Source organism: Mesoplodon densirostris, chromosome 2 (genome assembly GCF_025265405.1).
Source record: "Mesoplodon densirostris isolate mMesDen1 chromosome 2, mMesDen1 primary haplotype, whole genome shotgun sequence".
Lineage (NCBI taxonomy): Eukaryota > Metazoa > Chordata > Mammalia > Artiodactyla > Ziphiidae > Mesoplodon > Mesoplodon densirostris.
Window position 1 is genome coordinate 59,455,455 of NC_082662.1, and position 27,834 is coordinate 59,483,288.

The following is a 27,834-nucleotide window of genomic DNA, read 5'->3' on the forward strand; positions in this document are numbered from 1 at the left end:
GAGCATATATCTCACAAATTAGAAAGAAAAAAACTCTAAGATGATATTTAAAAGTTGATTAATGGGCTTCCCTGGTGGCGCAGTGCTTGAGAGTCCGCCTGCCGATGCAGGAGACACGGGTTCGTGCCCCGGTCCGAGAAAATCCCACATGCCACGGAGCGGCTGGGCCTGTGAGCCATGGCTGCTGGGCCTGCACGTCCGGAGCCTGTGCTCCGCAACAGGAGAGGCCACAACAGTGAGAGGCCTGCGTACCGCAAAAAAAAAAAAAAAAAAAAAAAAGTTGATTAAAACACATGCCTTAAGAACAGTCTCTTCACCAACTAGTGCCAGAAAAGCTGGATATTCACATGGGAAAAAAAAAAAAAAAGCTGGATCCTTACCTTGAACCATACACAAAAAATAACTAAAAACAGATCCAAGACTTAAAATTATAAAACTTTTAGAAGAAAACATAGACGAAAGGCTTCATGACAATGGATTTGGCAATTATCTCTTGGATATGACACCAAAAGCATAGTCAACAAAAGTAAAAATAGACAAATTGCACTACATCAAAATTTAAAACTACATCAAAGGACACCAGTCAACAAGAATCAAAAGGCAACCTCCAGAATGGGAGAAAATATTTGCAGATAATGTTAAAATTCAGGATATTTATGAAGAAATGCCTAAAATTCAAGAACAAAAAAATCCAATTTAAAAAAAATGGACTTCAACAGACATTTCTCCAAAGAAAGTATATTAAGGGGCCAACGAATATATGAAAAAATTCTCAGTAATCATTAGGAAAATACAAGTCACAAGAACATATCACCTCACACCCAGTAGGATGGCTACCATCAATAAAACAGAAAATAACAAGTGTTGAAATTGGAACCCTTGTGCACTACTGGTGGGAATGTAAAATAGCACAGCCACAATGGAAAACAGTATGGCAACTCCCCCCAAAATTAAAAATATAATTATTATATGACCTAGCAACTCCCAAAAAAGAATCAAAAGCATATTCGCACACCCATTCCTATAGATTTTGTGTCCCATCCACCTCCCCCAATTTATATGTTGAAACCCCAATCCCCAATAAGATGGTATTTGGAGATGGGGTCTTTGGGAGGTAATTAGGTCATGAAGGTGGAGACACTCAGGATTAGAGCCCTTATAAGAAAAATCAAGACAGCTTGCTTCCTCTCTGCTCTCCACCACGTGAGGATATGAGAAGATGGACATCTGCAAACCAGGAGGTGGGCTCTTACCAGATGCCAGATCTGCTGGCATTTTGATCTTGGACATCCCAGCCTCAGAACTGTGAGAAAAAAATGTTTGTTGTTTACCCAGTCTGTGGCAATTTTTAGAGCAACCCAAAGTGACAGCTTGGCTTGTTTGGCAGTATTATTCAGAATAGCCACAAGGTGGAAGAAACCAAAGTGTCCATCAGTGGATGAACGGATAAACAAGAGCTGGTATATACAATGGAAAATTATTCAGCCTCAAAAAAGAAAAATTCTGACACGTGCTACAACACAGATGAACCTCAAGGACATTAAGTGAAATAAGACAATCACAAAATGACCAATACTGTATGATTTCACTCATACGAGTTATCTAGAGTAGTCCAATTCAGAGAGACAGAAAGTAGAATGGTAGCTGCCAGGGACTAGGGGGAAGGGGGAAATGGGGAGCTCTTTAATGGCTACGGATTTCAGTTTTACAAGATGAAAAAGTTCTGGAGACTGATTGCACAGCAATGTGAATATACATAATATGACTGAATTGTACACTTCAAAAGTATTAGGATAGTAAATTTTGTTATGTTTTACCATTTTTTAATGCCTTAATATACTTCTACCTCTGTTGAGTGTGCCAGTACCAAAAAATGCTTCCTGATGAGCATGTTTTATTTTGGGGTTAGTTCCTAATAAAGCTACTCAGAGTCTTAAACACGATTAAGCAGATGAAATATGTTAAAAGCAGAGAGGTTATCAGCATTTTTTTCCTTTCAGCTTACCACAAGTACACCAAAGACAGTGGATATTTAGTCATATGTGCTATTCATGCAAAGCATTGAATGGTTATAAAGGAAAAACTGCCCCTGGGTCTTCTCAATGCTCTACTCACAATATTTCTGGTCACCAAATATGTTTTTTTCCCTACCAAGCCAGTCTGCTACACAGGTTGTGTGCACTGTAATTCAGTTCCGACACTATGTACCCAGAGTTAGCATCAGATCCTGCAGGCTAAGGGCTCAGTCTCACAAGACTGTTCCCTAACGCATTTCCAACACAAATCACAAATCCAGATTGTTACCTGTGCTTCTGAACAAACAGCTATATATCACACCCTCTCCTCACATTGGATTAATTTGTTAGAGTGGCTCACAGAACTCAGGAAAACAGTTTACTTACTAAACTACCAGTTTATTACAAAAGGATACAAATCAGGAACAGCAGATGGAAGAGACGCAGAGGGCAAGGTACATGGAGAGGGGTGCCGAGATTCCATGCCCTCTCCAGAAGCATCATCATCTCAGCACTTATGCATGTTCGATAATCTGGAAGCCGTCCAGATCTCAAAGTTCATGGATTTTGATGTAGGCTTCATTATGTTGACGTGATTGACTAAATCATTGGCCATTAGTGATTGATTTAACCTCCTGCCCCTCTCCCCTCCACTTGGAGGGGGTGGGTGTGTGGAGGTTGAAAGTTCCAGTATAAATCATTCAGTTGGTTCCCCGGGCAACCAGCTCCCAGCCTTAGGGAGTTTCCAAAAGTCACCTCATTAACATAAAATCAGGTATGGTTGAAAGATGCTAACGAAAGACACCCATTTCACTGTTATGGCTCTGGAGCTATTTCAGGAACTGGAAATGATACTAAATACTGTAACAAAAGATGTTCCTATAGCTCTTAAGAAAATTACAAGGGTTTTAGGAACTGTGTGCCAGGAATAGGGACAAAGACCAAATGTATATTTCTTATTATAAATCATAATATCACAATGGCAAACAGTATTTTCTCTATTACTGGGTCTCAGTTAACTAACTTGGATGCCATCCTCTTAAATTCAGGCATACTTACGGCGCTTGACTGTCTTTGTAGGCACTTAGAAAGAAATTTTAATACATGTGTTGAAGAAAAAGTATTTATTTGACACCTTTACAAAAATATTTAGGCACATAATTTTCATATTATGTCACCTGATTTACATATCTCAATCCTCGGTACCTTTTAAAAACACTAAAATGGTCGTTTGGTAAATAGAATCTGTATTGAAAAAATACTGTGATAGGCCAACATTTGTAGACAAACTCAGTTGATCATCAGCATGAGAAAGAAACATTTATGAACAAAATAATATCTAAAAACATTTTTGTGAGACAAAAAATCCAACCAGTAGATTTCTTTTTAAAAAGCATTTTCAAAAAAGCAAGCTTAAAAAAAAACCCACCATAGAATACCTCCTCATACCATGATGAAGTGGCATCCTAACAGTAAGAACTAGAAGGTAGGTTTAGAAAACAGCAATGGTGCCAGAGGTTCACAAACACCAACTGACAAAAGCCTGGACACAGAGGCAGCATGAAGTTGATGCATTTAATTCGGAGAAGGGAAGAAGGAATGTCTGACCTATACAGGAGCTACCTTAAGGTGACAAACTGGGGAAGTTTTAACGGAGTCACCATTCTGAGGTGTAATTACCTTCCTCTAAGGTAGAAAATAATTTTTCTTTCTTTTTTTTTTTAAATTTACCAAAATACTAAAGTAATTTTATTTTTTTTAAACAGATGGATTCACCTGCATCACACAATATCCACAATCATATCCAGTAGGTATTTAATAAAAGACGGCCGTGAGCAGAAACCATTCTTTAACCGTGAGCAGAAACTGTTCTTTAAAACAAAGCATTCTAGAGGCAACAAAGTATAGGGTCACATTTTAAAAGAAATACACTGCCCAGCCTCTAGCATTTAAGGAGCACTAATTAAGAATCTTAATCTTTGCCTATAGTCTTACCATGAAATAATGACAATAACAACATGTGCTGAGTGCCTAATATGTAGGAGGCATTGTGCTGAGTAGTTTGCATCTGTTATCTCATTTATTCTGAGTATTTTTTTCCCCCCTCAGGGAGGGAAAAATCAATTACAGCCTCGTTCATAAGGAGGACCAGTAGTACATAGCTGTAGCTCTGAGGAAGCAAGAATGCATGCACGAGAGGGAGGAGGGACCCAGGCTATTCACAGAATTCTAATGGCCTGGCACGCATCTCAGAGCTGGGGGACTAGTAGGAGTTATAACTCCTCTTAGATTAAAAAAGTGCTTCATTCAGCGCTGTGCGTGGGACACCCCTGATCAGCGGTGCTGACAACTGTGCAGGCGGCTTTTACTCATAAATCACGGACTCCTTTCATCTGCTTCTTTCTCTCAATCGGGGTCTGGCTAAAGAATTATACATTCCTTGAGAACAAGAACCCTGCCCTCTTCCTCTTAGATGCCCCAGAGCTTAGCATAATGCCTGGAATAAAACAGTCAATCTTTGCTCACTGAATGACGCCATAATAATGAAAGCAAAGGCAGGCCCTCCCCAAATCCTGGGTTCCATCCCAAACCAGTCAAAAGTGAAATTCTACTATTCTTTCCACGAAGATCCTACATCAGCGTTACTGATGTGAACTTACCATGCATTCCTGATACACTAGGACTACAAACAACAAACTTGCAAACATACTTTTCTTTCTTAACCTACGTGCAAGGTGGATCCTACAAATGACTGACTCATACAGCCAACTGCCATATAAGGGTATTAAAAATCACCTGACATGTTAGCAATGTGTAGCCTGGCCAACCAGGGTTATTCAAATCAATCTGGCACTGCCTTAAAAACAGACTGGCCAAAGACAACATCACTGTCACTGACTCAAGAGGAGCCACTTCACTAATGTGTTTTCAAAATTCTCACCACAGCTCATCTATCTCAAAGGGCAAATTTAAGCATTTAACTCTATACTGTCTCTCTTTCTTCCAAGAGGTAGTTAACAGGTCAAAGAACTTTTGCCTTATAAGATGCTGGAATACCAGGTAAATCTCTTTGTGTGTGCCATAACCAAGCCTGCACGTAATTGAAAACAAACTTCAAAAATGGTTGGCCAGTCTATTCAATCTCCAACTTCCCCAGGCTTCTTTCTCTTATCTTGAAATGTTGGTGACAGTTGAAGGGGGCATCCAGCAATCAACATGGATAGAGCAGAAGCTGTAAACTACTCTACTGCTTCTAATCATCCAGAAAGTTCAGCATAGGCCAGGAGCCCTGAGGTCATGTGCATCTAGTGAAGTTATAACTATCCATGATTTCCTCAAATAAACCTGAGGAGATGACAGATCTTCAAGGGAACCTGATCCCCAAGAAGCAGTTCAACCCCTGGTGGGGTTTTAGTCCAACACCTCTAAATGCACACAAACTATTTCTAACATCAAAGTTCCCTCCTCCATGTGGCTGATAGAAGAAGGAACAGAACTGCTAAAATTAGCTCCCACGACTTCCCACTGTCCCCAGTGGCAAAACCAGGCAGTGGCAGCAACATTCACAGCCAGAAGTGCATGTCAACCGAGGCCAGCCTGGAAGTGAGGCAGAAGCTCAGGCGTGTAGACTGACCCATCATTCTCTCTGATTCGCAGAGCCTATTCCTCTCTGACTCCAAATTCCATCAACAGATTGCCTCCCTGAAAGAGCTCAAGCTAGCTTAGCTGGCAGCCCCATTTCCTCACTCCCTCAGAGAAGGGAGGTTATCATGGGCAGCATGGTTCAGTGGAAAAAACAGGAATTGTGACTTATTGGCAAGTCACCTAACTTTCTCTCAGTCTTGTTTTCTTATCAATAAAGCAGGGACAATAAGGTATCTTGTACAAGATAATATCCTATTCTCCCACTTGAATTTTCTCAGCTCACATAATACTGGAAAAAAGTGAGCCTTAGGACCCCTTACCTGGAGCTTGTAACTTGGGAGTTGGCCATGAGGCTAATTCTAGGGACCCAGCACCACCGGCCAGGCTTCGATAAAGACAAAATAAGGGAAAGATATGAATGTGAAATGACCTCAATATAATACTTTTTCAAAAATAAAAAGAAATCAAAACCTTCCAGGTCCCTGTTGAGGCACCAAAATACTGTTTAGGTCAACAAAGGCCAGTAGATTGCAAACCTAATGAAATGGAAGCCAGAGTGTACACCAACACAAAGGTACCAGCCTCTTACACAACGACTGCACAGCTGGCCTGAGCAAACACTCATCTCCAAAGTCAATGGATGCCTCTAAGCCAAGTCACACTACTGTGTTTGAGTTAACACCTGACCCACCCAAAGAGGCAATTTAGGCATGCCCATCCACAGCTGCTCTCCAGGATGCAGCACTGGTCTTGAGAGAACTTACCATGCTCTTGGCATGCTCATCAAGTGACCAAGGGATGTGGGATGTAGGTGGGAGTGTCCAAAGGAAATAGGTATGCTCGTGCCATTGAAGTGGAAAGGAAGGTGATGGCTCTAACACTGACACTGCCAGAGACAGTCCAAGCCTCGACAATGTAGAAAGATCTAACCAGCCTTTCGCCTCAAACCATAAACTCAAAAATATAAGACGTAGTCATAGTGATTCAAGGACGAGTAAAAAGAGTAGCAATCAAACCCAGAGGTGGGAAGCATGGGGAAACAGATGATGGTCAACTTCCCTGCATGCCATTCTCACTCAGAGAAAAAAGGCTGAGTTGCATGGTTTACAATTGCAGCTTTTCACATACATGTGACATACACTGTAGCATGTGGTTTCACATCGCCATAGGGCTGGTAGACAGGTGCTTCCAACCCAACTTACAGATCTGCAGTTTCTGAGAGGTGAAAAAATTTCCATGACTTGTTCATAGTCACAACGTCTTCTAAATAAGTTGATAGAGCTAAGTTCTCTGTCTAACCCTCGGTCACTATAGCAGGAGTGAGATCAAGGCAACTACCTCCAAAACATCCCTTTACCCCCAGCACTTAGCACAATGCCTGGCACATACTACATACTCAATACATTTTAGTTGAATGAATGAATCAGAGACAGACGAATAAATGAGGAAAAGGCCTACTTCCTCCGTCCCTTCATTATCCTCACCCTACACGACAAAGAGGGAATAGGATATTTTCAAGGAAAGCACTCTGTTCATCCCATGAGTTCTTAGGGAAGCCAACGTGGAAGCCAGTACACTTCAAAGCCGCACACATTTCTTTAGCGCCAAAGATGTCATCTTTGGCAAAAGCAGTGATGATATCCTTATGAAGAAAATGCAATTGTTAAGAAAGAAAATTCAAAGAAGAGAAATTTAAGATCCTTGGCTGCATTTCCAGCAGAAGGAAGGCTAAAGTGCCTCCAGACGCGGCAACGATGTGAATGATGAGGCTCCAGGTGGAGCACTTCATATATGCAGCTCTCAGGGACACTTGGATATCAAACTATGGAACAAAATATTTTCAAAACACTGATGTTTCACTGTTGGCATAGAAGAAAAATAAATTAAAAAGCCCAGTACATTTTCCAGTCTGATATAAATTAATTCAAATGGCATATTTAAAAGAGTCAATTATAAGTTTCTCTCATAAAATTTTGAAAGGCAGCAATCAATCCTCAGATTGTACAAGTGCAAAGGAATGGTATTTTCTCCATAATCAAGACACCTCAGAATCTGTATAAGAATTGCCAGTGTTCCGAGTTGATCAGAAACTTGGGCCTATTCAGTTGATGCAATCCTCTGGTCATACTGCTCCTTTCCCCTTAATGTCCAGCTTGTTACTGGCCTCTGACTGTTTGCTCAGCTGCTCTTCAGAGAAAGTGATGTAGGAATACACCAGGCTCCCAGCAATGCTGCAAAATAGAAAACCACCATCAGAGAAGAAGGAAGGAATGACAAATGTAAGGGAGACTGGTGTGAGCATTGGAGCTACCTTTACAAATCAACAGCACATAAAACTAAAACATACAGCACTTTCATCTACCAAACTAGAGACATTTCCCTCACCATGATATTATCCACTGCTGTTGATGCTTTGGGAAAATGAATGTTTGCACATACCTGCCAGCAGGAGTGCCAATTTTATACAGCCTTTCTGCATGACAATTTGTTGAAATAAAAACCTTAGAATTCCGCTTATCCTTTGACAGAGCAATCCATTTCACGGATGAATTGTATACATCTTCATAGACTTACTGACAAAGTATTTACCACAAAATCTATAATTGCAGAAAATTAGCTAAAGGATAAATGTCCCACAATAAGGAATCATATAAATTCATACAACAGAATACTATGCATCCATTTAAATGATATAAAATAAAAACTGGCAATGACCGTATTTTGTTATCTTACAAAATATTAAGTATTGTCCAACCCCATTTTATTTAAATGAACATGAATATGTATATTAATATGCATCATAATAGAAAACTGTCTTAAAGGAACACAACCAGAATATTAACAATGGTTACATCTGGGGGCTTCCCTGGTGGCGCAGTGGTTGAGAATCCGCCTGCCAATGCAGGGGACACAGGTTCAAGTCCTGGTCCGGGAAGATCCCACACACCGCGGAGCAACTAAGCCTGTGCTCTAGAGCCCGCGAGCCACAAATACTGAGCCCAAGTGCCACAACTACTGAAGCCCGTGCGCCTAGAGCCTGTGCTCCGCAACAAGAGAAGCCACCGAAATGAGAAGCCCGCGCACCGCGACAAAGAGTAGCCCATGCTCTCCGCAACTAGAGAAAGCCCACGCACAGCAACAAAGACCCAAAGCACCCCAAAATAAGCAAATAAAATAAATTTATTAAAAAAAAATGGTGGGCCTCCCTGGTGGCGCAAGTGGTTAAGAGTCCGCCTGCCGATGCAGGGGATACGGGTTCGTGCCCCGGTCTGGGAGGATCCCATATGCCGCGGAGCGGCTGGGCCCGTGAGCCATGGCCGCTGGGCCTGCGCATCCGGAGCCTGTGCTCCGCAATGGGAGAGGCCACAACAGTGAGAGGCCCACATACCGCAAAAAGAAAAAAAAAAAAAAAAAAAATGGTTACATCTAAGGTTATAGGTGAGTTCTATATGTATTTTCTGCATTTTCAAAAATAATCATTCAAGACAAAGAAATATTATTTTTAATAAGAGTAAAAAACATCCCAATAAGTAAGTAAACATGCAGACCCTGGGGAGATTCACAGAGTTCGTTTCTCTCTGACTAGAATCAAGTTCACAGTGGAGAACCTGTCATCTGAGCCCTCAGACTCTGAGCTGGTTGCTGCTACCCCTCACACTTGTCTACCACAGCTAACGGCAGGAGGGTTCATTCTTTTGCAACAGTGATTATTCTTGTCTACTCTCACCTGGACTACATAGCCTCCTGCCCCAATCACTAAACTGAAAGCAAGCTGGAGGAGCTCAAAGAGCTGACACGCTAAACTGCCCTGACCAGCTCTGTCGCCAAGCCTGCCACCTGTGACTCCCTAGGGACTCCAGCTGGCAGCCTAGCCTACACTCTTTCGGATGTCTCCATCCTGGATTTGGCCCCCACTTTCTACCTGACCACCTGATTCATAAACTTGCTGCTTATTTGAAATTAGTTCTATTCTCCTCTGGACTTTGGCATCCCAGTCCCAGGAGGGTAAAAGCTGCATAGCTCCTGCAAATAAGGAAGCAAGATCAGGCATTCAGGGTACTAAATAATCAAATTGTGACCATTTATTAAAGTCTACTACATGCCAGGCATTTTACATACACTTCCTGCCACTATAATATCCCCTGAAGGTGCTCATTTTAGGGATGAAGAAACTGAGTCCCAGAAATCATAAGTTACCTTGCTCAGGGTCACAAAGTACCTTAATGATGGACCAGAATAAAACCCAAGTCTGTCTGATTTTCTCCACTGAATCGGCTTCCTCCCTATAGCCCCTGCTCCACTTGATAGTGCAGGTACCTGTCTTTATTTTGTTCCCATCAGCCTATGAATTTCCCAAGGCTTTACTCTTAGTTCTACAGAGTGCCTTACACAGGCCTGGCACTTTGTAGCAGCACAATTAAATAACTGCTGAATTGAATATCTGCTATGGCCCCATTCAAAGAAAGGAGCCTCATGAACCCATCCCTGGGCCAGTGTTCACAGAGCTTCATCTTTTCCTTCATCTGGTTGCTTTCTTCCATTTTCTTTTTTTTCTTCTTCTTCTTCTTTTTTCCTTTCAGCATTTGATCTGATTCTTCTGGAAACTTCTCTTATTTATCTAATGCATCAAGTAAATGATTTCCTTCGTAGCTGGGCTAGGCTAGGACCCAAGGAGACAGACAGCTTACCATAGCCTTCCCGATCAAAGCTAAAATTTCTTTGAGGTTCACATGTACATCTACATGATAGTCAATTTCCCTTTGCTTCCAACCCCACAAAAAAGTAGAAGGAATGCTCTTTCTTACTTTCATCCTATCCTCCTCTAGATCCCCTCTCCTATGACAACCTAAAACATAACAATGCTCTCTTTTATTTCTCCTGCCAAGACAATCTATTATGTTCATGTTAAGCCGATTTCACCTAAATAGAAATAATGGAGCAATATAGGATAGAAGACAACAAAGAACGCCCTGGAATTTACTCTGGACTTCCTCCTTATGGTGATCCTAGGACCCTATATCCCTAGCGTAGTTAGTGTGACAAAAAACATGGACTCTGGAGTTAGGTGTTGGTTCAAATCTGAATGTAACTGCTAGCTCTGTGCCCCTGGGCACAGATTTAAATTTAACAAATTAAATTTGTTAATTTCTCTTGAGATTCTAGTTCTGTACTAAAAAGATAAGAATAATACTATCTACCTAGACTTGTTTGAAGAATAAATGAGATAATACGTATAAAGAACCAGGCCCTAATCCTGGCACACAGAGTAAGCAATCAAGAAATAGTTATTCCCTTCTCCCCACTTCCATGTAAGCTCCAATACTCACAGGCTAGAGGCGAGATGCATTGTTAACAAAAGGTAGAGTGGTATAATAAGGTATAATAAGAAGATTCCTGATGCAAGAAAAGGGCATCTTGTTACCACAGAGTTGTTTAAATAATCAGAGCAAAACCAAAACAGAAACCATTATTCTTAACTCTGGAGATTAAAGAGTACAGACTGTTCAGGTTATCACAAGTTCCAACATGAGGCAACAATAAAAGGCTTTCATCTCATCTTTATTCCTGACTTGATCATTATCAAACGTTTACATTTTCAGAAATGGCCTTTCCTGAATCACCTGAAAAGAAGTAAACATTCATCAACAAAGACACCACGTGCCAAAAAGCAGTGATGAGTTAATGCCGTGGGAAGAATATAAATTGCTTCCTAGAAGCTTTGGGAATGTGGGGAAGCTGGAAGGAGGAGATGAGGAGGACTGAGAAAAGAAAGGGGAAAAACTCAATTTGGGGGGGAAAGGCCTATATCTAAATTTTTATACATCACTATCAAATGATTCTGAATCAAAATGTGCTACTTCAAAAAACTTCTCATTAATCTACTGGCTCTAGAAGTATTCATATTAAAGTTGACCTCTGATACTTTGGAATTGGTATTTATATATTTGACAATCCTAAATACTGATTTTTTAAAATCTTAAGCAATTCTCCATCTGCCTAATATTCAGATCATAGTACTACCAATTATTAATTCACTGAGACCTGCTGTGGCAGACACAGCCAGGAAAGAAACAGAAGAAAGAGACAAAGCAAGAGTGTCCTGCAGACAGGGGTCTAGTTAGAATACCACAAGCCTGGCTGGCAAGTGCTGGATAGTGCCACTTCACCTGCTCTGATCCACGCCTGACCTTCCAAAGATCAGACAAGTACAACCTACCTCTCTGAGACCTACACAGCCATGGACATATTTACCAGCCTCATATGATTAGAAATCCATCCTACAAACATATACTAAAAATGCCCTCCATGTAGCAGCTCCATGGCTGCGGACAAGAGTCTGAAGGAACAGGCTGTCTCCATCTCCCCCTGCAGCTGACCTGTCTGTTCACAGGTGTAGCCAGGTAGCTCTGCCTCTTAAATTAGACCCTGCCTTCCATATTCCATGTGTAAAATATGTCAACCAATATCAAAACCTATGAACTAAGACAGTTTGACTTTTACTGCCATTTCCTAATACACACAATTTCTGCCAAATAACTGAGGCAGGGCCTCTGAGTACATTCTTCCTACAGGGACCAGGGACACCCCATCTCCACTCCACACACAGCAGCTGCTAGGGACCCTTTTCTCATCTTTCTCACCAGGCACATAAAGCAGAGCTATGTTGCCTCTTCATCTTCCAGAGCTCCTATCTGAACAAAGGGAAACAGAGAGGTGACACAGGGTTAACTAGAAAGCATTTAACTGTGGACTCTGACATTTGTAAAATTCTATAATGTGGGGCAAGTTACTCTCAGAACCTCTCAGAACCTTAGTTTCCTCATCTGTGAAATGGTGATTAGAATACCACCCTTACAGGATTGATGTGAGAATTAAATTATATAATTTATTTATATAACAATGTTAAATATAATTATATGTTAAATTATATAACTACATTATAGACTTAATAGGACAACCGATCATTTTCAAAAGGTTAATCAGCATACAGTAGACATCCAATAGGGGTAAAAGTCAAAATGCTAAGGCATACCAGGGACTAATACTGCCAAAAAGCAAAAAGAAGAAAGGGGTTTTGGCAGTTGTTGCTTCTCCCCCATCTCTGTGGCTGCACACCAACTTATTCATCCAGAAAATCAAGGAGTCCTAAATATAGTAAAACCTTCCTGGTTTTGGTCATCCCAATTAGGCCTTAACTGTAATATGAGTAAGCAAGACTTGACCTAACCTCTACCATCTGTAGTGTATTAGTAACTCTCAGAGTATTTTCCTAGCTGGGTATTCATCCTTCCCATTATGAGACATTCAAGGCACTCTGCACTCAGGCACCAACCTACTTCTCTAGCCCAGTCAGCCCTTGGTACCTGGGGATGTAGAACCCACAGATACAGAGGGCCGACCATGGGACTTGAGCATCTGCAGATTTTGGCATCCACGGCAGGTCCTGGAACCAATCCCCTGGAAATACTGAGGGAGGTCTGTTTCACCCTTGTGAAATACGTCTTGCTCTAGCTATACTGGAGTTCCTACGAGCACCTCCCCAGCCTCCACCCAACATCTAGCCCCACACTTCTGCTCACGCAGTACTGCATGGCTGGAATACCCACCCTTCTCTTTCCCACCTCTCCAAATCCTACCCACTGGTCAAGTCCTGGCCTAAGTATCCTTTCCACTATGAAATCTCCCAAGCAACTCTGTGTGATTTTAGTTCCTGAGACTACCACAACCTTTATTACTGGTGCCAGTCTGGATAGATACTTTGTGACCTTTGAGTGATGACAGCTGTTGAAAGCTCTTTTGAGGGGATGTGTTAAAAGGGCCTCGACATTGCTATTATTAATGCCATATAAATGCCTAATGTTATTATAAATGCTATGTGATTCCTATATAAATGAAAGCCATTACTATTAATATAAACATTTCACACTTCCCCTCCTCCTTTGGTCTAATCTCATCACAGTAGCCACGGTGGTCCTATTAAAACTAAATCAGATCATGTCACTCCTCTATTCAAAATCCTCCAACTCTCTTCCTATCTCTCTTTTTTTTTTTTTTTTTTTTTTTTTTTTTTTTTTTTTTTTTGCGGTACGCAGGCCTCTCACTGTTGTGGCCTCTCCCGTTGCGGAGCACAGGCTCCGGACGCGCAGGCTCAACGGCCATGGCTCACGGGCCCAGCCACTCCACGGCATGTGGGATCTTCCTGGACCGGGGCACGAACCCGTGTCCCCTGCATCAGCAGGCGGACTCTCAACCACTGCGCCACCAGGGAAGCCCCTCTTCCTATCTCTTAAAAGTTGTCCCTAATCTGCCCCCACCCCATTACCTCTACGGCCCCATCTCATTTCAGGCACTCCACTCCCACCTGCCACACTGGCCTCCTTGCTGGTTCTTGAACACACCAGGCACACTCCCACTTCAGGACCTTTCCACTTGCTCTTCCCTCAAGAAATCAGTATGGCATCTTTGATACTAATCTCCAACTCAGGGCTGAGTCCAAACTACTCAAGCATTTCCATCATTTTCTCCCCTACTTCTATTCCTTTTTCTTTTCTGCCTCTTAAAACACCTTGAAATGTGGGTAGAGGACTCCCATCAGAACTTTTAAGAAGATAATATATTTTATGTATTTCCTACACCTGGAAGAAGTTCCTTCAAATGTCATTAGTCTTCTGCAAAATAACTTTAGACCTAATGACCACATGACACAGTTTCACAGGACTTCCTCAGGGTGAATCAGAGAAGTCTAGTGGCAGAACTAGTATAGACAACTCTAGCTTAAAAACCGAGCACATGAAAACTGAGGTCATGAAAAGTGAACTATATATAAATAGCTAGCAGCAGTACCCATAACAAAACACACATTTTTTGGTTATATTCCATTTCGGTGCTCTTCTGTAAGGAATTATACTATAACCAAGGGCTAGCTAACCTCCTACATCCTATTTAAAAGTCCAAGTTATTCTAGTGAGATGCCAGTTATTTAACTCTAAAATGCCTGGTAACTTATAGCAGCAGCAACCAACTGATAATACAAAACATGTCCTCTCTCTCTCCAAATGAGAGAACTACTAAGTAAAGGAAAAGCTCATGTCCTTACTTCAGGAGAAGCCTAGAACCAGAAGAGAGTCTGCTAGGATGGAATTATTCAGGAGGAGAAGTCTGAAACTAGGAAGCAACACATCCTTTTAAGGAAACAGGCAAAGGAGTCCAAAATGAACAAATTGTAGATTCGGGCGCTGGGCAGAGATAGCTAGACCGAGGTCCTCAGAACCTAACTCTGGAGCTAGACTCTGAGCTGCACCATGGCCCACCCCAAAGACTACAGAGACTCTAGTTTGGTGTCAGAAGCTACAGTAAAATGGGTTGTGTTACACAAAAGGAGGCTGACTTAAGAGTTATATAACCAGTATGATGACATATCCTGAAGGGATATGAAAATAAATTCATTCATCTACTCACTATTTACTAAACTGCAGTTAAGAAAATGTGGAAGGCAATCAAGGATTGAATATTTACCAGCTGGGTAGTACGTGGCAAGTTTCTCAGCCCCTCTATGAAATGAAATATTCACAGCATCTGTCTCAGACGGCTGTTTTAAAGATTAAGTATGGAGTACTTAGGGCAATGCCTAAGCATAAAAAATATTGTCTGGTATTTTGTTATTATTATTACTGGTTGGATGCCTATTATGGACCAGGAACTGATAAATACTGACACAACTATAAATAAGACAAGTGATTTCTAGCCTCAAATAGCTGAGAATCTAAGGTAACAATGGCTACATATGGTTTACTTAGGTTACATTATAACTAATCAGTCATTTACTGAATGATAATTCATTAGGGGGTGAGAACTTGGACTCTGGAGTCCAACCCATCTGGGTTAAAATCCTTTAATGACTTACTAGCTATGTGACCTTGGCAGAGCTATGAGTGAATGCACCATGTCTCTCTGGAGCACGATGCCTGGCACAAAGAAACAGGCTCCATGCATGTCTTCAGAATGCATTCAACTCAAACTTTCTAAGCCTCAGCCCCCTCATTTATAAAACAGTGATAATAAAAGAACTTCAAAAGAGTGTTATGAAGAATTAGGCAATTCAACAAAGAAAGGACAGTATTTTCAACAAAACGTACTGGAACAATTGGATATCTATATTAAAAAAACACATACACAGGAAAAAGAATCTTCATCCAGACCTCACACCACATATAAAAATTATTACAAAACAGGCTACATACCTAACTATAAAACCTAAAACTGTAAAACTTCTAGAAGAAAATATAAGAGAAAATCTTTGTGACCTTGGGTTAGGCAAAGATTTCTTAGACACAACACTGAAAGCACAACCCATAAAAGAAAAAAAAAACTGGTAAATTAAACCATCAAAAATTTTAAATTTTGCTCTTCAAAAGAGATTAAGAAAATGAAAAGCAAGCCATGACTGAGAAAAACTACTTGCAAATCACACATCTGATAAAGGACATGTATCCACAATATACTGATATAAGGAACTCTCAAAATTCATTAAGAAAACAACTCAAGTGTTTGAAATGAGCAAAATATTTGAATAGCCTTTTTACCAAAAAATACATACAGATGGCAAATAAGCACATGAAAAGATGCTCAACATCATTAATCATTATGGAAATTAAAACCACAATGAGACACCACTACAGATCTATTAGAATGTCTAGAATTTGAAAAACAAAGACAAAATGACCGATACCAAGGACCAGGATGCGGAACAATTAGAACTCTCATACATGGCTGGGGGTTATGCAAAATGGTACAGACACTTTCGAAAATAGTTTGGCAACTTCTAACAAAGTTAGATATACTTACCATACAGCCCAGAAATTCCACTCCTAAGTATTTACCCAAGTGAAATGAAAACTTATGTTTATACACAAACTTCTAAACAAATGTTTTAGCAGCTAACACAAAACACCTAAAAACATAACTATGCAAATAACTTCCAGTTGATGAATGGATAAACAAACTGTGATGTATCCATAATGGAATACTACTCAGCAGTAAAATGGTACAAACTACTGATACATGCACACCACAGAATCTCAAATGCAACATGGAATCTCACATGCAGTATGTTAAGTGAAAGAAGTCAGACCAAGAGCTACATAACATTATGTATCATTATATGACATTCTGGACACCATATGGATAGAAAACAGATCTTTGTAAGGGGAGAGAGGTTCAATGCAAACTGACATAGGGAGATTTTGGGGGGTAATACAATTATTTTATAACTTGAATATGGTGGTTACATAACTGTAATAGTTGGTTACATAACTGTATGCATTTGTCAAAACTTGCAGAACTGCACAGGAAAAGGAGGGCATTTTACTGTATTTAAATCATGTCTTAATTTTTTTTTTTTTTAATGGAAGGGGAAAAAGAAAGAATCACAGACAAAGATAAGCTCCAGAGAGTCTACAAATTCTAGCCCGGGCAGTTATGGGGATGATGATGTCATTATCTGGACAGGATACGCTACTCGGGCCAAAGCCACAGGCCAGAGCCCAACCTCTGATGAAAGTACAGAAGCGTGTTCTGTCACCACCCTTCACTATTCATTCCCCACTTGCTCTGTTGCTTTTTTGGGCTTGGGTGAACATGCACTAATTGGCCACTGGAAAAAGGCACTTAGGGGAGTTAGAGACAGCCAGGCTCTCCACAGAGCCCTACTGAAAAAAGAAAAAAAAAAAAGCCTTCATAAATCACAGTACCAAATTGGAATGGAGCCTGAGAAGCTACCAATGCAAACCTCCTGCTTCCTGGAATTGAATCATGTCAGAGGGGGCTATTTAAACTTTTTTTAAAACAGCAAAGAAACCAGGCAGGGTGAAGGGGAGCTAGATGCATCTGAGTTTAATCAGAGAATCTTTTAAGAGTACAGTTTAATTAGTGATTTCCTTCAAAGTGCAATCAGCCAAGGATGGACTGACACCGTGTCCAATCAAAGTGAAATCTAATAAGTAGCCAATTTAAGTTTGGTTTTCACATTTAAAAAAGAAGTAATGTTCACAACCTATGAGTCTGCTTATTAACTAGTGGAAGATAAGTCAAGAAAACAATAAAACCATAATTTTCATTTTAAAGAGAAAAAGTGAAAGAAAAAAAAGGCAACATATACTTTCCTTTACAAATGCTGTAAAGCATGTTGTAATGGAAAGAGTATTTGAAACAGAAGGTCACCTGGATTTTAATCCCAACACTGCAAATAATTTGAACGCTGACTGGTGACTAAGTATACCACCTATTGTCCTTAATCTTATAATGAAACAGAGATTAAAGCAATACGGCATGTAGGGCTTCCCTGGTGGCACAGTGGTTGAGAGTCCGCCTGCCGATGCAGGGGACACGGGTTCGTGCCCCGGTCTGGGAGGATCCCACATGCCGCAGAGCGGCTGGGCCCGTGAGCCATGGCTGCTGAGCCTGCGCGTCCGGAGCCTGTGCTCCACAAAGGGAGAGAGAGGCCACAACAGTGAGAGGCCCGCGTACCGCAAAAAAAAAAAAAAAAAAAAAAAAAAAAAAAGATACGGCATGTAAAATTTATTACAACAAAATGTGAAAGCAATTAGGAATTATTAAAAATACTACAGAGGGGAAGAGCACCAATGACATCATTATCAACTAACCTTGCCAGCAAAACAGTACTGTTTAACCAGAACTATAATGCACTACTTAACACAAAAAGAAATTCCACTGGAAGAATTTTCAAGATGTTACGTATGTTAGGCTGACATACGTTGTAACATTCCAGCACACTCAGGCACTTCGAAGTTTTTTTAAGTAGCCTGAAACTTGAAAAAAAAAAAAAAAAACCCAAGTATTTCTTATAAGATACTCTAAGAGATTTGAACTTCAGATATCTGAAAATGAAAACAGCAGCTTTTATTTCATTTTGACTATCAAGTTCTCACTTGAAGGGGACAAAAAGAAAATCAAGGCATCTCTGAATCGGGTCTATAACATGTCATAATGATTCTTTAATCTAGATTTTTAGAAATGAAGGAAACTCAGGCCACATCCAAAGTCAAAACTGGTTCACCATGTTGATCCTTATATCCTGGTCCTTCTTCACAGCTATTAATGAAAGAAACTGATATTTACTAAGCATAGATGTGAAATAATGAATCAGGTACCTTACATTCACTGGATTATTTCATTCCAACAACTCTAAAGAGGTAGGTATTTCTATCCCAAACACATAAGAAAACTGAAGCTCAGAAAAGATAAACTCATTCAAAATCACACAGGTAGCAAGCATCAGAACTGTGACTCTGACCAAGATCTGAGACTCAGCTACTCATCTTCCTTCTATAACATGCAATCCTCAGGTATACTTACATACCCATCCTCTCACCAACTCCTACCCCACAAATAAAAAATGATTTTTCCTCTAAAAGACAAACAACAATAGTGGCAAATAAATGTCAGGGAAGGGGAAACAATGAATTACTAACCTATTAATAATATTAGTATGGAATATTAAATTCTCATATTGATTCATAAGAAAGGTAGAATAGGTATTATCATTTGTTTACATTTGAAAGGTAGAATAGGTATCATTTGTTTACAATTACTAACCTATTAATAATATTAGTATTGAATATTAAATTCTCATATTGATTCATAAGGAAGATAGAATAGGTATTATCATTTGTTTACATCTGAAGAAATAAAAGCTCAAGAGAAGTTACATACTTTCTTGTAAATTAAAAAAAAAAAGATACTACCATATTCTAGAAAAGAGCTTTATAGTTTCCAAAGTGTTTTTTTACCAATCCATACAGCAATATACAGCAATCCAATCAAGCAAATATTTATTAAGCAATGACCAGGATTCATTCTAGGAGCTTGGGCAACGTGAGTGAAGAATACAGGCAGAGATCCATACCCTCATGGAACTTACATTATAGCAGGGGAGATAGAAAATAGGTAACATATATATAAATAGAAATAGAAAAGTAGAATAAGAGGGTTTGGGAGTATCAGAAGAGGAAGAGCAGGCTGCAATTTTAAATAAGGTGGTTGGGATAGACCTCCTTGAATAGGTAACATTTGAGCAAAAATTTATAGGCATAAAGGAATTAGCCATGCAAAGTATCTGGCAGTATAATGTTCCAGGTAGAGGAAATACCCTGTCCAAGCACCTGAAGAGAGAGGATGCCCTGTATTCTAAAGGAACAGCAAAGAGGTCTGTGTAGATGAAGTGAGGTGAGGGAGAAGAGACGCAAGAGTTGAACTTGGAGGACAAGAGGGGGATAGATCTTGTAGGGCCTTGTTAGGACTCAGGGACCTGGAGAGACATGGGGGAAGGGGAGTAAAAAGAAGAGTGACATGTTCTGACTTACCTTTTACAAGGAATATACTGTCAACTCTTGAGAACTGACTAGGGGTGGGATGGGGGGATGAGTTAAACCAGGGATACAAGTACAGAAGACTAGGCAGTAATCTAGGCAAAAGATGTTGGTAGCTTAGATGATGATGGAAGTTACGCAGATGGTGAAAAGTGATATTCTGAAGGTAGAACCAACAGAATTTGCTAACAAACTGGATACTGGGTATAAGATGGAAGAGTCAAGGATGACTCCAAGGCTTTTGAACTGAGAGGCTAGAAGGATAGAGGCTTCTGGGATGCAGAGGCTGTGGAGGTGGAAGAGACTTTGGAGAAAATAAAGGAGTTCAGTTTTTGACATGTCAGCCAGAGATGTCAAGTGGGCTACTACATATAAAAGTCTGAGTTCAGGACAGAGGTCTTTAAAATTTGAGAATTTTAAAGCATATAAATTGTGTTTAAAAGCATGAAATTCAAAATTCTCAAACTGAAAAAGATCTTTCATGCAAGTCACCCTCATCACTGTTGAAGATAAAGTCTAAAGAAATGCAGTGATATGTCCAAGGTTAGACGCGTATAAAGCAACTCTAACAGAGCTGGTATTCTTTAGCCTGGAATTTTCTTGAGAACACTGCATTGACATCTAGCACAATAAATAAAGGATTATTCTTTGAAGACTAAATAAAAGGGGTTCAACTTCCAGAAAAGACTCCCCAAAAACTGTGGATAAAATATGGAACCACTGTCTCCCCCTTTTCTTAAAAAGCATTATTGAAAGACATGAAATGTATAGTTTAAAGACAGCCTCTTCAATAAGTGGTGCTGGGAAAACTGGACAGCTACATGTAAAAGAATGAAATTAGAACACTCCCTAACACCATACACAAAAATAAACTCAAAATGGATTAAAGACCTAAATGTAAGACTAGACACTATAAAACTCTTAGAGGAAAACACAGGGAAAACACTCTTTGACATAAACCACAGCAAGACCTTTTTTGACCCACCTCCTAGAATAATGAAAATAAAAACAAAAATAAACAAATGGGGCTTCCCTGGTGGTGCAGTGGTTGAGAGTCCGCCTGCCAATGCAGGGGACACGGGTTCGTGCCCCGGTCCGGAAAGATCCCCCATGCCGCGGAGCGGCTGGGCCCGTGAGCCATGGCCGCTGAGCCTGCGCGTCTGGAGCCTGTGCTCCGCAACGGGAGAGGCCACAGCAGTGAGAGGCCCCCGTAACGCAAAAAATAAAAAAAAATTAAAAAAAAATAAAAATAAAAAAAATAAACAAATGGAACCTAATGAAACTTAAAAGCTTTTGCACAGCAAAGGAAACCATAAACAAGAGGAAAAGCCAACCCTCAAAATGGGAGAAAATATTTGCAAATGAAACAACAGACAAAGGATTAATCTCCAAAATATACAAACAGCTCATGCAGCTCAATATCAAGAAAACAAACAACCCAATCAAAAAAGGGTGGAAGACTTAAACAGACATTTAACCGAAGACATACAGATGGCCAAGAGGCACATGAAAAGATGTTCAACATCACTATTTATTAGAGAAATGCAAATCAAAATTACAATGGGGTATCACCTCACACCAGTCAGAATGGCCATCATCAAAAAATCTACAAACAATAAATGCTGGAGAGGGTGTGGAGAAAAGGGAACCCTCTTGCCTTGTTGGTGGGAATGTAAATTGACATAGCCACTATGGAGAACAGTATGGAGGTTCCTTAAAAAACTAAAAATAGAACTCCCACGTAACCCAGCAATCCCACTACTAGGCATATACCCTGAGAAAATCATAATTCAAAAGGACACATGTACCCCAGTGTTCACTGCAGCACTATTTACAATAGCCAGTTCATGGAAACAACCTAAATGTCCAATGACAGATGAATGGATAAAGAAGATGTGGTACATATATACAATGGAATATTACTCAGCCATAAAAAAGGAACGAAACTGGGTCATTTGCAGAGATGTGGATGGTCCTAGAGTCTGTCATACAGAGTGAAGTAAGTCAGAAAGAGAAAAATATCGTATATTAACACATATATGCGGAATCTAGAAAAATGGTACAGAGGTACAGATGAACCTATTTTCAGGGCAGGAATAGAGACGTAGAGAAGGGACATTTGGACACAACAGGGGGAAAGGAAGGGTGGGACAAACTGGGAGATTAGGACTGACATATAAACACTACCGTGGGTAAAACAGATAGCTAGTGGGAACATGCTATAAAGCACAGGAAGCTCAGCTTGGTGCTCTGTGACGACCTAGATGGGGTGGGGTGGGAGGGAGGGGATATATGTATACATATAGCTGATTCATTTCACTGTACAGCAGAAACTAACACAACATTGTAAAGCAATTATACTCCAACAAAAAAAATTTTTTAATAAATATATATATATATAGTACATTGTAGGCACTCCATAAATGTTTGTCTAATAATAAATGAACAAATTTGCTGTGAAACAGTCTAAGCTTACTGTGACTATTTGACAATCCAAATCCACTCATCAAAGTGGCTACAGTTAAATATTTTTACTTACCTGATATTTAAGCCAATGAAGTTTGTCCATGTGAAAATGTAATCTCCACCAAAGACCATTCCGATATAAGTTATTAATATATTCTAAAAAGAAAAATAGCAATATACTGTTTCATAGGTTTAACTGAACTTTTTCAATATTCATATAAACTCATCCATACAAAGACCCAAACATATATCCTTAAAATACAAAAACAAATAAACAGAAAATAACAAAAACCCAACAACCCTAAAATGAGTGTAGTATGAGCATGAACATTAACTAATTAAAAAACAATGACATCAGTCTCTTCCCAGTCTCTCTCTGGAAGCTAAATGCTTTCACCAATACTGAAGATTATCAAACTTTCCCTGCCCTGTGGCACACACTGACGTTATCAATCTAGATAGAAAAGCACTGCTGTTACTAGGGGCAGAAAACACCAAGGCACGTTTAGCAGTCTCAGAGAAGAATGCTTTTTTCCTCCCGTAGAGGTAGCAGTTGACTTTCCAGGGGAGAGTGAAGAAGGAAAATCTGCTTACATGCAAGCATCTTTCCCTCTTTCTTGAAAAGGAAAAAAGGGATGGTGGGGAATTTACCAACTCAAAGACTGTTTCTAGAGCAATCTTCCTTGGCACCTTAAAAAACCACAGGGGAAGTCATCTCAAAGTAGCGTACCTAAAATCACCTCTCCCAACTCCCTTAAACTCCCAGGTGTAAACATCTTCTGCTTATCTCACTCCCTTTTTGGCTTGTGAGATCTTAGTTCTTAGACCAGGGATAGAACTGGGCCCAGGGCAGTGAAAGCGTCTGGCTCCCTTTTAATTATCCTCAGACCGTAAAGGTGAAATAAAGTTTTCCAGGGCTTCCCTGGTGGCGCAGTGGTTGAGAGTCTGCCTGCCGATGCAGGGGACACGGGTTCATGCCCCGGTCCGGGAAGATCCCACATGCCGCGGAGCGGCTAGGCCCGTGAGCCATGGTCGCTGAGCCTACGCGTCCGGAGCCTGTGCTCAGCAACGGGAGAGGCCACAACAGTGAGAGGCCAGCGTACCGCAAAAAAAAAAAAAAAAGTTTTCCAAAGTTTCATCTCTTATTCAGTTCTTCCCTAACCTCTCTTCTTTCACATTAAGTCACTGCCTCCCTCTGTGCTATTACAACGGCCAGAAACGGTAAATGTCACAAATATTTTTAGTACCTGGGCTCTCTCCGATTAGACCTGTGAAGCAGAAAGTATAGTGCCATAGTGTTTTTAAGAAGCCAAAAACAAACTTCAAAATTATGTTTTTAATGGAGTATGCTTTGAGAGAGCATTCAAAATTATGTCAGCCTCTTCTAGGTCTAAGAATGGAGACAGAAAGTTACTTTAGAGCAGATTTTCTTATTATTTGAGAGGAAAAAAATAAAATTAAATACCATGTAACAGTAAACAAGGCTGGTAGGCAACTTGGGGAAATGTGTAACAGGACCTCTTGGAATACAGAGATCCAGGAAAAACATTAATTTGCATAAACTGCCCAAGGAACTTCAGAAAGGGAAAGGACAGAGAACGCAACCCTTGTTGCTCAAAATCAGTCAGAAGTTAGAAAAACTTTCTTTTTTAATATTTATTTATTTATTTGGCTGTGCCAGTTCTTAGTTTTGGCATGCCGGATCTTTAGTTGAGGCATATGGGATCTAGTTCCCTGACCAGGGATCGAACCCAGGCCCCCTGAATTGGGAGTGCAGAGTCTTAGCCACTGGACCATCAGGGAAGCCCCAGAAGTTAGAAAAACTTCAAGTATATATTAGGGTATCCTCACCAAGGTTTTCTATCAGAAAAGACACTCATGCTCCCAAAGGAGAACTTACCAGGAAGCACAGAAGAGTCTGCGCTGGTAGCTCAGAACTAAGACTGCAATCTCAGCCTTTAGTATACCTGAGACTCAGCTGGAAACCCTGATGATTTCCACGCCCTACTTTAGAGATTCTGATTCAATACATCTGAGGTGAGCCTAGGAATTTCCATGTTAAACTAGCTCTCCTAAGTAATTTTCCCACCACACACAGGAGAAACAAGGAATGCTGACCCAAGGGTTTATGGGGTTAGGATCCTCAAGCACAGAAGGAAGCTTGAAGCCTGCTGGGGAACATTAACTGAGCTACAAGGGTTGTAACTGGGAGGCTAACGAAAGAAGCTCCACTGTGGCCTGAGACACTCCAAACCAGCAAGGACATCAGGGTACTCCCATCTGTCTGAAGGTATAAGACGTCCTTTAATAGCAATACCACATGGCCGTGAGAAGCAACAGCAATTATAAACCACAGCTGACCCTTGAACAAAGCAGGGGTTAGGGGTGCAGTGGAAAATCTGACTGTAACTTATGGATGGCCCTCCTTACCTGTGATTCAGCATCTGTGGATTCAACAACCACAGATGGTGTAGTACTGTAATATTTACTACTGAAAAAAATCTGAGTATTAAGTGGACCAGAGCAGTTTAAACCTGCATTGTTTAAGGGTCAACTATAATCAGAAAATCCATTTTTTCCCCTCCCTCTGGAGTGTGGAAATAAAACTGCTCCCTTTGCACTAAGTTCATACAGTTCTGTGGGGAGGAGGAAATATCAAAAGAAAAGTACTGGACTTTATGTTAATGAGAGCATGACTGTATTTGTACCCCATGCTAATGATGATAAAGAACGGACACTAAGAAATTCTAAGCAAATAGATTTAGTTATCTGCTAAATAACTTTCCCTCACCATCCTTCTTCTTGGTTAAAAACATGGCACCAACTGTTCTGTCTCTCATGTTCTTACTGTTTTTATTCTGAAAAGGCAAGTCATCTACTTTGCTCTTGAAGCACTCACTTTACAAAAACCGCAACAGGGCTGAGAGCTAATTTGGGAGCTGAAACTGTCTCAGCCAGGCCAGGCCTTTGAATGCCTATCTCTAGCTTTCACAGGAAGTCACACAACTGACTTGTTATAGTTTAATTTAGAATTCTATTCACACCAAACACTCCAAATCCATGATTTGAAGACACAGACCTTCTGAAGTTTTAACCCAAATCTAGTTTCTAAAATGAGGCCAGGCAGACGCAACTCCATTGGGGTGTAAAGGGAAACATAGCAGAACAGTACAAACTTTGCCTCTGCAACCCCTTCCCTCGCTATTGACAAATGGGGCACCAGAAAGTAAGTTCCAAAGGCAACTGCACTCTTTCCTCCAAATGATCCAGGACCTACCTCTATCTTGCTTTCTTTAGAAAGCAAGCCTACCTCACTATTTCTTTTGGAATTAGGGATGCTGGGGCCTCTTCGATCTTAAAGCACCAGAATCACAAAGTCAGATGAAAGAGGCCTCAGGCTTCAAGTCACTAACTGCAGCTCAATATTCAAGTCAGCTTGGCTCTCCTGGCTGAAGACAAATGAGCCTCCCTCAAATAAAATGGATCAGGAGGAAATGACATCACTGGAAATGTCAGACACGGCTTTTAAAAGTGGGCCATTTAAGGTTTGGCTCACGCTTAGGAAAACTCCCTTGATTCGCTTTTGGCAGGCATCCTTTTCCTACAGAACAGCCAGAACTCAGCGAGGCAGAGAACAATTCTCATTGGGAGTTAAAGGGACAAACCTATCAGTACCAAGCTAGTCATCTGCTCTGTGAGAAACAGGGCTGACTCTCCTTCCTCTGCTCTGAGATGACACATTCTCTTTTTCCCATACTCCTCAGACCTAAGTTGCCTGAAAGTAGAGATGATGCTTTCCCTGAGTTCTTTTTTTTTTTTTTTTTTTTTTTGCGGTATGCGGGCCTCTCACTGTTGTGGCCTCCCCCGTTGCGGAGCACAGGCTCCGGACGCGCAGGCTCCGGACGCGCAGGCTCAGCGGCCATGGCTCACGGGCCCAGCCGCTCCGCGGCATATGGGATCCTCCCAGACCGGGGCACGAACCCGTATCCCCTGCATCGGCAGGCGGACTCTCAACCACTTGCGCCACCAGGGAGGCCCTTTCCCTGAGTTCTTAAGGATTGTTCTAGAAACCACCCCACAAGTCGTCAAACTACCAAGGCAACACATAAGGAAGTAAGAATGATGGGGCTTAAGGCCACAGCCAGACTTATCTTAGAGGAACACTTTTCAGATAAAGAAAGTACCCAAAAGAGAACAGTATGTTTTCAACTCACCTTAATACAGCCAACTATTGTAGTTGTAAGAGCAGAATTATACTGAGTGCAGAGTACTGTGGCATACATCAAGATAAATCTGGAAAAAAAGAAGGAAAAGGTATCTTATAAGTAAGATTCAACTGCTGTTTTTATAATAACCTCTAGCCAAGAGAAACAGTGTTGGCCATGCTAGTACATTCTACTAGTCACTGACTGACTGTGAGCGTTCCCTACTTCACTGCTGCTTTATACTGCAGCTTCACATTTTTTTTAATTTCATTAAAGAGAAACACATGTACATTTAACGATCAGGTGCTTTTCCCAGCTACCGCACCAAAACCTTGAAACCACCATTCACAATCATGAGTACTCTTTTTTAGATCATAGTCCTAATTCACCTAACCCAGACAGAAAGCTCAGGACTCACAGACCCTGGCTCAGGTGTGCATGTCACATGAGGCCAATATGATTCCAGACCAGGGTGAAGGCAAGAGAGATTCTTAAGGATGGAAGAAAAGCAAATGAGAACTATTTTAAGAAGGGATATCATTCACTTAACAACAAAGTGGCAGCAGTCAGCAGCAGCCCCAGAGTTTACAGTGAGGCTTCGAAGCCTGACTCAGTACCAAGGTATCATGTCAACTTTATTTTGAAGCATCCAATCACTATGTACCTAGCCTGTGCCAGATCCGGTCACAAATATCAAGTGAAATGACTGGTTGAGGGAAAAAAGCATTAGGGATATTTGGAGGTGAAGAGAAGAGGCAGATAACAGCACATTTGCACATACGCTCTTGCCTTCTACAACCTGGCAGGGAGAAGTCAGCCCTAAATTCAAAGGCTGCCACTGCTACCTACTAATTCTGCAAACTTAGACAGTTTACTTGAATTCTGGGCCTGCTTTCTCATAGGTAAGGGGACAACAATATCTGTCAAATGGTCAATGTAGAAATAAAATTAAATGCATGCTGAAATATAATGGTGCTTATCACATACTAGCTTATTGGGTAAATATTAGTTTTTTTCCTTCATCCTTCTAAGCATGACTTTGAGATCAGTTTGTTAGCCCTGAGGGCACATTCCCAAGGGTGGTGAAACCACTTGAATCTGGAGGTGTATCCTAAG

At 40.7% G+C, this 27,834-nt stretch overlaps 1 protein-coding gene across 1 annotated transcript in view; it reads right to left on the reverse strand.

Annotated features, from left to right (window-relative positions):
* Positions 1 to 3,124: 3,124 nt before the first annotated feature.
* The window catches only part of SLC35D1 (solute carrier family 35 member D1), a 55,678-nt gene continuing 30,968 nt past the window's right edge, over positions 3,125 to 27,834 (reverse strand). Inside the window, exons 10-12 of the mRNA XM_060089935.1 lie at positions 26,728 to 26,806; positions 22,587 to 22,669; positions 3,125 to 7,891 (exon numbers count right to left, since the gene is read on the reverse strand). Of these exons, the coding sequence (XP_059945918.1) occupies positions 7,783 to 7,891; positions 22,587 to 22,669; positions 26,728 to 26,806 (271 nt within the window). The 3' untranslated portion in view covers positions 3,125 to 7,782. The remainder of the gene's footprint in view (positions 7,892 to 22,586; positions 22,670 to 26,727; positions 26,807 to 27,834) is intronic.